The sequence below is a fragment of the Mercenaria mercenaria genome, chromosome 16 (assembly GCF_021730395.1).
Source record: "Mercenaria mercenaria strain notata chromosome 16, MADL_Memer_1, whole genome shotgun sequence".
Classification (NCBI taxonomy): domain Eukaryota; kingdom Metazoa; phylum Mollusca; class Bivalvia; order Venerida; family Veneridae; genus Mercenaria; species Mercenaria mercenaria.
The window spans coordinates 43,865,865-43,878,623 of NC_069376.1; the positions used below are offsets into that span (position 1 = coordinate 43,865,865).

Here is a 12,759-nt window from a genome sequence, read left to right on the forward strand (position 1 = left end):
CAAATTTGATGATGTGCAGAATGGTGAGAGGACAATATGACTTAAATAATGGCATCAAAATTATGCATATCAGGTTCATTACAGCTTGAATGAAGCTCAGAATATTTTTTATCATATTATTAAATAGTTCAATGAACATGTTAAAATGAAATAAACAAGGCCTTCTTGTGGTTTATAGTTTGATTTACCACAGTTCATCCTCCAGATACCTTGATGTTTACCCACTCAGGCTTAGATACCCCCATAAACCCCCACATGAACTCTGAACCATGGTAAATCAGATGGTATATCACAGGGGAACTTATGGTTTCTCTACTTGCAATAGGCTTTGAAAGCGAACAGCATGGATCCTGAAAATACTGCGCAGATGCGCAGGCTGGTCTGGATTCATGCTGCGCAAAGCCACTAAATTGTTTTCTCATGGCACAGCTCATATATATCAGTTTCCTTTAAAAGTTAGACTTCAAAATCATTTTTAGGTTAAATCATAAATGAAGATCAAGATAACTGAAATGATACAGGCGAATTATGAAAAAGACTGTTGCCTTTGAATCTAAGTTTATTTACACATCATACAAACATGTATGTAACAAGAGCTCGTCGAACACGAAATGCCCCCCTTGATGCATTTAGTAATTGCACAAGGAACAGAAATTATATGCACACTGTAAATAAGTATATGTAAACCATGTGACCCACAGGGCAGAGCCATATTTGACCCTTGGGGAATAATTTGAATAATCTTAGTAGAGGATCACTAGATGATGTCATATACAAAATATCAAAGCCCTAGGCCATGTGGTTTTGGACAAGAGGTTTTAAAAAGTTTTTTCCTATATAAGGCTATATAAACCATGTGACCCTAGGGGTGGGGCCATATTTGACCCCAGGGAAATAATCTGTACAATCTTGGTAGAGGACCACTAGATTTTGCTACATACCAAATATCAAAGCCCTAGGCCCTATGGTTTTGGACAAGAAGATCAGAAACCATTTAACTGTTCCTGGCCAATGTGACCTTGACCTTTGACCTAATGACCTCAAAATCAATAGGGGTCACCAGCTGGTCATGACCAACCTCCCTATCAACTTTTGTGATCCTAGGCCTAAGCGTTCTTGAGTTATCATCCGGAAACTGTTTTACTGTTCAGGGTCACTGTGACCTTGACCTTTAACATACTGACCTCAAAATCAATAGGGGTCATCTGCTGGTCATGGCCAACCTAACTATCAATTTTCCTGATACTAGGCCCAAGCTTTCTTGAGTTATTGCCTGGAAACCATTTTACTGTTCCTGGTCACTGTGACCTTGACCTTTGACATACTGACCTCAAAATCAATAGGGGTCACCTGCTGGTCATGACCAACCTCCCTATCAACTTTCGTGATCCTAGGCCTAAGCGTTCTTGAGTTATCATCCGGAAACTGTTTTACTGTTCAGGGTCACTGTGACCTTGACCTTTAATATACTGACCTCAAAATCAATAGGGGTCATCTGCTGGTCATGACCAACCTCCCTATCAACTTTCATGATCCTAGGCCCAAGTGTTCTTGAGTTATCATCCGGAAACCGTTTTACTATTCAGGGTCACTGTGACCTTGACCTTTGACATACAGACCTCAAAATCAATAGGGGTCATCTACTGGTGATGACCAACCTCCCTATCAACTTTCATGATCCTAGGCCCAAGCGTTCTTGAGTTATCATCCGGAAACGGATAGGTCTACATTCCGACCGACCGACAGACCGACCGACATCTGCAAAACAATATACCCCTCCTTTTTCAAAGGGGGGCATAAATATACATAATATATTAAACTAACCATACCATTTAGTAACTGTCTAAAAATAGCACATGTGCTAAATCATGTGCATTATATTAGAACACTATTATCAGCAGCTAACACACTGTTGTGATCAAGATCAGATACAGATTTTCCGATTTTCGGTATAGACAACCATTTTAGATGGCAATCATTAAATTAAAGCTTAATATATAGTTTTGTTTTTGACTGCATAATATTATTTGCTAAATTTTTCGCTAAAAACAGCTGCTGTAAGAAGCAAGAAAACAGTCAAGAAATCACCAGCTCCTAATATAAACTTAGTCTGACATTATCATATGTTATATATTATGTTTGTTTTCTAGGTTTGTTTACTTCAAAAATTCAAAATGAAAAATCGAGCGAATACCTGCAATCAAAAAGATCAAATATGTAAGCTTACCTTTTATCAACATTATCATCTATACCAAAATTCAGAAAATCTATACCAGATCTTGATCCCAACAGGGAAAGAAATATAGCACTAAAATTCAAGTGTAAAAAAAGGAGGAGTACCATATTCACCCAACTATACGACTATCCTTCTATAAAACAGGTTCCTTTAACTACTTCAAAATAAGCAGTAATTTTTGGTCACTAATTTAAAAATATCTTAAGTCAATGACAACTGACACATTTATTTGACATTAGGCATTTCACTGAAACTGATATTAAAGAGCTAAAAACTCTTTAAGTAATATTATATAGTATATGAGTGCTGGACAGGCTCATCATCAGTATTCCACACATTAACTACCAAGCGCTCCTGGAATATGTACTTAGTATATTTAACATCTTTTCTGCAAAGTATAAACTGTTAACTATATCTTACATAAAACGCAGATTAAGAACAAATTAACTTAAGACATAATAATGAGCCGTGCCATGAGAAAACCAACATAGTGGGTGTGCAACCAGATTGCGCGGATGCGCAAGCTGGTCTGGATCCATGCTGTTCGCTAACAGTTTCTCCAATTCCAATTGGCTTTAAAAGCGAACAGCATGGATCCTGACCAGACTGCGCAGATGCGCAGGCTGGTCTGGATCCATGCTGGTCGCAAACCCACTATGTTGGTTTTCTCATGGCGCGGCTCATATATTGCCTTCAGAGATCATTTTGCTCACCACGGGATTCAAATTTACAAATGCCTAATCGGAAGTCTTGGGCAGTACTTTTTAAGGTAACTGGCCTTGATGCTCTTCACAAATAAATAATGTCTACTTACCATCTAAAGGAATGAAGAATTTTAACATATTGTACATACCATAATTATTTCTGTGCTACCATTTTCTGCAGTGAAAACTTGTTTTACCATCCATGGAGTACAATAACTTTCACAACCTCTCTGAAAAGTGCATGTGTTTAACATTTCCACGTAACATTTCCATGTAAATTTAAGAGGCTATACGTTTCACACAAAACTACTGTGAAATCAATCTTATTTGTATAATTCTCTTATGGCTGCATTCATAAAATAAAATCTTAAAAAACATTAACAGCAGTCCATAATTAAAGTCAGTATGCTTGACTATTCAACCACGTTTGTGCAGAACTGAGACCAAAACTTGAAAAAAATATAGCAACTTACATGCAAACATCTAGGGTAACTAAATTTTCTTTGTCAAATACAGCCATAATTTGAATTAATTTCAACCAGGAGTTCTCAGACCTGGTACATTTAGTAAGTTTGTTTCATGAGAAAAATGTCATTTGTTAAGTTCCCACCAAATATCATAACATATATCTTACTTAGATACAACTTGACAATAAGTTGGATGCAAAACCTTTGAAAAATGACCTTCATTTACACTGTATTCAACCAGGACTGGTCATTTCAGTAGGTCTGATGGCAGATTTTGTGCAAAGTTTCAATCCAACATAACCATGTAGCTATTACTGAGATACAGTTTGACAATGAGTTGCAAATAAAACTTAAAAAGAACAGGTAAACAGACACTAAAGGACTTCGGACACTATCATATGCTTCTAGCCTACATTTTGAAGGCAAAATTCTCATCAAGTATTTAAATAATACCCAAATCGTTTCGAGTCAATGATAAACCAATGTGTTAGTTAACTTATTACAGCAGAAACTGGTGTGTATCTGTTCCTATTAAGATGTTTTTCTTATTTTATCTAGGCTAGGGTATATTTTATTGATAAAAAAAAAATGTTTAATTTCCGTAAAAATATAATGTCATCACTTTACGGAAGTTTTAAATATATGAATTCCAGTTGAATAAAGTGACAAAATCTGTTTATTTAAGGATGTACGAGCGTTTTTTCAGGATATCCGCCATTTTGAAAAATGTTTCTTCGAATATTGCTTTCTAACAAAAGTTTTGCACAAAATTAATGCTAAATAATTAAAATATGCCTAATAATGTACCATTTAACCAAATATATTATGCTTTTTGCGAAAAAAAAATTTTCACCCTTATTTTTGGCTGGCATTTGCCGAAAAATGACGTAAGATTTACAATGGGGTAGGGGTGGGTAATTTCAAATATCTATTAAAGTAGATCAGGTTTGGTTTTGATATTTTTCTGCCTGAAACATATAATGTTAAGCTATAAAGAAAATTAAAGTTTTCAAGATAGCACTTTATATTATCTAGAAAATATAAATTAAAACAAAATGAACAAAAAATATCAAAATTCACCACTTTTTAACAGTTTTTTCTTAATAAATCTCTTAGATGCACGGTGACCCCAACTTTTTTTCTTTCCATTTTGAAGCATTTTTGTCTGTCATTAATGCTGCAAAATATTTTGAAAATCTTAACGTCAGAATTTTTTTGTAGATCTAAATACGTTTTTTCCATTGAAAATAAAGTGGGTGGGGTAATTATGTCAACATGTAAATATTAAAGAGATTTGTTAGTGACATTTATGCTTATATAATACTGACATCACCATATATTCATATTAACCTGTAAGACCTGAAATCCCTATAAGATTAAATAGGATATTATATGTTTTATAAAGTACCAACATTTTTTCAATTTTACAAAATTTCAGAAATGCGTAAACAGTGGGTGAAGAAAATACCCTATAAAATTAAAACGAGTTCGGTGACCTATGTTTTTTCTGCTCTTGTTTGTCTTAGAAACTAATGTTCTTCAAGCTCACAGGGTATGAAAAATTTCTTAACGTTAGAAAAAATTCGCTCGTACATCCTTAAGGAAAAAATAACGTTTTAAGATTAAAATCCTATAAATAAATAAAAAAAATTGCAAACAACCTGTACTTGATTTATCTATACACTGTTCGTAATGTAAAGTTATTGATGCATTTCATGTGTGCATAGGTATACATATATAAGTGACCGGTCAGTTTTATTACATTGGTTCAGATAGTTATTTAAGTACATGTACATGTATGTATAGTTCTGTTATGAGTGATGGCAGATATTTGTGTGCTGTATAATATAATACTAAGAAAAGGCAGTCATCTTATCAAGACCGTAGGGTTGGTTTTTGCTTGGGATAAGTACCAGTGACACAGATAACATTTGAGCCGCGCCATGAGAAAACCAACATAGTGCAACTGCGACCAGCATGGATCCAGACCAGACTGGACATCCGTGCAGACTAGTCAGGATCCATGCTGTTCGCGAACGGTTGGTCTAATTGCAATAGGCTTTGAAAGCGAACAGCATGGATCCTGACCAGACTGTGCAGATGCCCAGGCTGGTCTGGATCCATGCTGATCACAAAGCCACTATGTTGGTTTTCTCATGATATGGCTCATTTGGTTTAAACATGTAATAAAAATGTATCCGAAATGACAGTTCTTTGTGGGGCTTGCCTAAGGAAGCTGTATCGGAAAAAGTTAAATCGGGATAAGTCTGACAACAACCAATCTAAAGATAATGTTGTCTAATCAGGGCTGAAGTTGGCAAAACACATTCGAAATGTGTCATTTTAGGGCTAAAGTAGAAAGCAGGTCGCTGCATAAAAAATCCACCTGAAACTCGGCTGGACCTTTTAGTTCGTTTTCGCGTCTAGCCGTATTTATATATGCCATCTCCTGGAAAGCGACTTGACACATCACTTTCGTGGCATCACACTGAATGTGAATCCGTCACCGATATGACCTGCCATGAAGCTACTGTTCTTGACCTATGCATCACAGGCATATCAATGCTAAGCGTTATTTCTGTTGGATAGACTATAGTCAGGATCAGATTAACTGCTGTGCACATATTGCCTCTTTTTGTGGTGTTTCGGCCTAGTCCGCCGCAAAGAACAGTGTTCAATTCAGTTTTCACAGAAGGAAGAACATGAAGTGATGAACGCGTGTGACATTTAGTATGTGTCTAAAAGAAATAAATATAAACGCACAGAAGAAAATGAAAAAATAAAGAAATGAAAAATATATAAGAAATACAAAAAATAATATAAAACAAAATGGAAAATAAATTACATCCTCATCGCTAGTGGCGTGCACATCGCGAGGGGGGCATGCAGAAGATTACCTGGTGTGTTGCAAGTATGTTAAAGCACATATTTGCCAATCTACTGCAACAAATAACCAGGATAAGCCAATGAAAATTTAACCCAACGAATAATAATGAATTCACAGTATTTGCTTTTCTCAATACTATACATGTATAGCATGCATATGTGTACCCACTCAAACAATTGTACAGTATCTGAGTTACAAACAGATGTAAAAATATGTATTTATTAAAAATGAATATAAAAAGTATTGGTTACTTTACATTTGGGAACACCCTGTAGTTATATTTTTTGTTTAAAAGTACTGTTCCACCCCTTGCATCAACACAATATTCACAGAAAATGTGTATAATTAATATCTACATATGCTGGCCAAATATGGTTTTGATGCACGAGTGGAAACAATGTTGTATAAAGCAAAACACTTTTTATATCTATAGAACAGGGTACGTAATTCTATTTAGAACAAATATCACCGTTTTATGAAACAAATATTGAAAATTTGACTTTAAGAAATAATCTCAAATATGTATTTTGATGGCATATGTAATTAAATACTTATTTCTTAGTGGTTTATTTTTCACTCTTGGAGTAGGCAAATTCATATAGAAAGTGTCCGAAGTCCTTGGGAAATGACATGAAAAAAAAGGTTGTTGCATAATGGGCATTGGCTGATTGAATTTAGTTCTCTGGATTGTTTATTTGCTCTGTAAAGCTTATTTCCTTCCAATAATTTTTTTTTGTTGAAATCACATAAAACATTTATACAGTTAAGTAGCACTTCCATCTTGAAATTATAGCAATCAAGAATTTATCATAAAAACTTTGGTCATATATCACCATTTCTCAGCTAATTTTTATAGCAATTGTTTGTTTGACTGAAAATATGTTTCTTTTATGAAACAGGACCCCCACTTTTCCATTAATTTTTATTCAGCAATGAAAATGTTAAGTTATAGACATTTTAGAATGGGTGCTGGTGTATGTTGCAGCCACTGGAAAATTCTCAACTTTACACAGAGCTATATCAAGTGTTTTTATGCAAAAAGGGCCTTTATTTGAATAAAGTTAAATCTACAATCATGGTTGTTTCAGCACAGCTGATGATTTGGAGGCAATGTGTGAAATTTCAGTCAAATTCATAGACTTGTTACTGAGATACAGCTTGGTAAGTTTCATGCAGAACTTTTCATTAAATTCTAAGTAAAAATACAGTCATCATGTGTATTAAATTCAACAAAAAGTTATGTACCTTGGTCATTTTATTAGGTTGGATCATTAAAAAGTCTTGTGTGTAGTTTCAATCCAATATACATTACGGCTACTGTGATATGACCTTGCAAGCGAAACTTTATGCAAGATGTTATAAAGAAAATAAAGCCCTCATGAGTAGAATAGCTCTCATTACTTTTTGAAAAGTCTAGCTAAAACAAATATTCATTTTATTACATTTATTGTCTTCTTAAGCTTTCATAAGTTTACCCAAAGTCCTGTTTTCTGTTCAAGCCAAAACAGTGAAATTTATGTCTTTGAAATTAAATGATTTCACAGTAATTTTGTTTTCTTTGCTAGCATTTCTTTATTAGTACCTAATTTACACAGCTAGCAAACAAACTGTTCATTCTGCATGCTGGCTTTTCACCATATACTACACAAATAGAACAAGTCATGTGTTCCTAAGTTTCATAAAAAATATATATCTTATATAAACCGCAAATTCCAAGCAATATAAACTTTCTTTTATTATCAAGGCAGTGCAGGAATAGAATAAGCATGAAGAAATTGTTGCACTGGCAGAGACAATGGAGAGCTTTAACGGAAGCTAGCTCTCACGCATCGTGATTAAACAACCAGAAACTCACCTGACGCCTTTATTCTGCTTTGATATTTGGTATGTAGCGTCATCTAGTAGTCCTCTACCAAGATTGTTCAAATTATCCCCCTAGGGTCAAATATGGCCCCGCCCTGAGGGTCACATGGTTTATATAGACTTACATAGGGAAAAACTTTGTAAATCTTCTTGTTAAAACCACAGGGCCTTGGGCTTTGATACCAGAAATGGTCCTGCATCGTATTCATAAAGATATAGATTTTCTGTGCTAAAAGTTTCACTGCACACAAAAAACAGTGCATATCAAATTCAAATCAAGCTGGTTTTCTGTGCTGTTCTCTGCTATTGCACATGAAAGACTGTGTTGTGTTCAATAAATCTATCTATAAATCCATTACTGAAATTCTGTGCTGACATTTACCAACTTGTTTATCCAAGAAATCAAAGAAATCCCTTCTACTTGCAGAAGACTTGGTTGTTCTAGCTAAAACACACAGGATTTTTGAATTACATACATCTCCTTATACAAATTGCCAGTCCGTAGATTGTGCTATTGATTGGTCTATAGTTCAACACTAAATTTTGCTAGTCCAAAGTCAAGACTTAAAAAGATAAAATTCAAGTTTATTTCAGAAGTCAAGTAACATAACATTTATTAGTATGGTTTGCCATTCACTGGTTGTAACTATTTGCTCTCGGTCCTTTGGACTTTGGGCAATAGTTTGAACTATTGACTGGTAAGCTATTCGATAAGTGTATAATATGTTCTGGCACTATTAATTCAAAAACAGATACATATGATTGACAATCATTGATTGTACTATTTTTTTCCTCTTTAATAATTCCACAATGTTCTTAAAAAAAAACAACAACAGAATTATGCATATGACAAAACAGGTCGTGCAGAAATCTACATTATGGTAACATAAGAACATTCAAACTTTATACCACATGACAATGTCTTAAATGTAGCAAGATTGCTGCCCTTACTGACTGCTTAATACAGGTTTAACTATAATATTATGTATATTGCTGGAATTTGCTGATATGTTTGTTATAGAAAGCTTATACGTGAAAATTTTCATCTGACACGATCTTTATTAGGAAAAAGGAAGGCAAAAAAAAAAAAAAAAAATATCTAGAATTTAAGTCTAACATTCAACCTCATAACATAATGATTTATTGTTTGGCCCTGAATCCTTACTGCAGGGTAACATGTCATACAACTGATGTTATACCCATAATTTTGTACTGGACCAAAAATACCGAAACTATTTACCAGTCCGCCTGTGTATTCTTGGAGTAATCTTTCCTTGAAATGAAGACCTGCTTACATGTCGAAGATCTATCACAGATCCCGGAGGATCTTCATATTCAGAGTTTTGTGGAGAAGCTTCATAATCGTCCCCATCTCCGTGTATGGAAGAAAGTGTTCTGTTATTCACTGAATCCATCTGTGTTCCAGAGTCATCAGAATCTTCATGAGTCTGAAAAGAAAACGGAAAATATAAAAAGAAAAAACTATTTTGACATTTTGTAACTTAAAACTAAGAAACTTTTACAAGAGAATATATTTGTATATCCACTCAATAGGGAGACTTATAATGGTTCACGGGGATCACGAGTTTGATCCCCAGGTGAGACATAACTATGTTCTCCGCAACAACTGATGAAAGCCATAATATAATGTACCTATCTGAAATCATTCATCCTCCACTCCTAATTCATATGTCACTAAAAATTTACTGACTGAATAGCTAACAGTGCAGACCATGATCTTAGTCTACACTGGTAGCAAAGGAAAAATCACTTGTTGCAAGTAGGCTAAAGGTTTATATAAAGAGAATATTTTTTTTGTTTAAGTGTAAGAATGAAGTATCCTTCACTGAGTGAACAGTGAGTGTAGTATTTTCATAACTGGTGGAGCCACATTTGAAAATTTAAATCATGTGATCCCAATACAAACAAATTTTCTTCTTTTATCATGTGTCATATTTCTATAGGTTTTACTACACAAGTAACATCGTATGCATCTGGTTACATAACAAGCAAACTTTTGACATCACTATGCAAAGTTAAATAATTTATTTAAGAGAATTAGATATCTAGCTTTTACATTTTTGGTGTAGCATTTAATTTAATATCATGTTTTTGTAGGTACTTAATATAAACTTATATGTATCTTAATTGATGTACATTCTGGAATGAATTTTCAATTATTTGTAATTTAAATTAACAGTGAATTTAGTCATAAAATAAACATCCCACTGTTTGAAGCAGTGAAAGTTTCAAATATAATCTACAATTGTATTTCAGATAATCATATAACAAAAATTGGTAGTAATTAAGCATATAATGCATGTACATATAAAATAATTAAAGGTATACTAGACCAAATTTTCAAATTTGAAAATATTAACAAATTTTATGTATGTATTAAAATTAAGACGTATGGATGTGAATTTACAGTACTATGCACTAGTTTTGTAATTAGTACACTCTCAATACATGTACAACTAAGTACAGTGTTTACTACCACTGGAAGTTTTTTAACTATCAACTGCTAAAATTTCTGCATTACATTTTTGTGAGTCTAGCTCTACTTCACTACAATATTACTACACAATCAATTTATATATATTTAGTTATAGTCAAATACATTTGATGACAGTTTTCTGTATCTGAAGTTATGAAGTATCTATAGATAAAAAAAATTGTTTTAATGGATTTCTTTATATACTTTGAAATCATTATAATAATATTAATGGGTGACTCGTGTTCATGGATTTTGTAGTGAATCCATGAAATAAAATCCCAATGAACAAGTCAAGTTCACAATCAGTAACCAGTAATTTATAATACATCAAAAGGATAAATTATATTTAAAATTTGATATCAACCCGTGAAATAGCAAAATTTAATTGGCTCAAAAACTATAAGTGATTTCACAAAAGTTGGAGAAAATTCATACCATACCATACATGTTTTTACCTTTAATGTAGAATCAGCTAGTGGTATCATGTCAATCCTTTTGTTCATGACCTCTTCCCCCTCCTCATGTGGACCTGACCTATTATGTAAATCTGGTAAAGTCACATCTAAATCAGTTGAAAGGTATGATTTTGGGGTTAAACGACTCTGATTTTTCAATGTGCTCGAGCTAAGTCTAGATCCTGTCCTGGACTGTTTTGGATCTGCTGATGGTCTCAGTGGAACAATAACATCGTACTCAGGACGTTTTCTTGTGTGGAGGTGCGGCTTTTGAAATGGTTTTGGATTTTTGGCGTTTTCGAAATCGTCTCTTGCTTGTTTTTCGTCCTGCGATTTTACTTTGTCTACATATAACCAGGTCCCTTCTTCAACTAACTGGAGAAAATTAAACTTGATCTTTTTTCTGTCTTCGTAATCAGAGAGGTTTTCTAACAGGAAATCAACGTTCTGTTCATGATGCACGTCAACAAGTGCATAACGTTTTGTACCATTTATAATACTGATATCGTTTGGAGTTACGTGTACTTTGAGCGATTTCTGGAGCAATCTAAGAAGACTGGATTTTAGTTCAGTTAGTCTGGTTTTGGTGTTGAGGTTTCCAATATATACTGTAGTACTTGAATTCACTGAGGCCATAACGTACCATAAAAATCCACTGTTCTCTGGAAAAGACAATTAATTTTAAAAATCATCTTAAGTAAGGAATGAATGCTGCGAGTGAGTAATTAAAGTGAGTGAAAGTTAAAATGTATGGGTGTATACAGCTCATGTAAACAATTAGGAGATTCTCACAGGACATTTTAAGATTAATTCATAAAAATTATGTTGACATATTGCTACCTCATAATCAAAAATACCATGATATGACCTTGCACACTTGGCATTCTTCTTGAAATTTTCAGTGATAATTACAGAATTATGGCCATTGAAATAGCCAAAATAGTGGATCATTTGTTTGCGATTCCCACTGCTCAAAAAGTATAATATTATGGCCTAGAATAATTTATCCTTTATTTAAATGTTTGTTATGGCTATACCCCCTTTAGACTGCAAACATCTGAATTATTGCCCCTTACTTGTGACAAAATTTGTACCTGTGTTGTCACACCCTGTGTCCTACACAAACTAATGACCTCTGATTTTCTTTTGATACTCTCACGCTTTTGATAGATTTATTGCTGTATAAATTTCCCATTATGTGACATTTTGGAAAAAAAATCAAGCGGAAGTAAACACTGAATGACAAATTAAATTTATCTCCCCAGAAACATGGACTAAAATCCATGACGGATTAGACTGGTAATGCATAACACTGTGTCAAAAAATCTATACCAGACAACCGCTTTCTCTGGAAACATAAAATGTTACAAACATTAAAAATTTTAATCTAAACCATTTGTTGGTGCGATTTGGGGAAATCTAGGAAATCTTACCTTGCATTTTGGGAAGTGTCTCTATTTTTGGATTGAGAAGCAGCCGAATATCAGCCTCTGTTATAATATGGAAGAAAAGCTCTGTCTAACTCTTGTTCTAAACTAAATGTACAGAGCGTCGACATGGTAACTGCAATCAGTATGCAATACCGTAACAGAGCGGGGTGGATATAAGAGCTGTGTATAACAGTTAAACTTCTGTTTTTAGAGCTTTTAG

The 12,759-nt window shown here is 33.9% G+C and overlaps 1 protein-coding gene across 1 annotated transcript in view; it reads right to left on the reverse strand.

Annotated features, from left to right (window-relative positions):
* LOC123539690 (uncharacterized) overlaps positions 1-12,759 on the reverse strand; it is a 35,850-nt gene that overhangs the window by 17,368 nt on the left and 5,723 nt on the right. Inside the window, exons 2-4 of the mRNA XM_053526873.1 lie at positions 11,110-11,771; positions 9,398-9,605; positions 8,540-8,602 (exon numbers count right to left, since the gene is read on the reverse strand). Of these exons, the coding sequence (XP_053382848.1) occupies positions 8,540-8,602; positions 9,398-9,605; positions 11,110-11,745 (907 nt within the window). The 5' untranslated portion in view covers positions 11,746-11,771. The remainder of the gene's footprint in view (positions 1-8,539; positions 8,603-9,397; positions 9,606-11,109; positions 11,772-12,759) is intronic.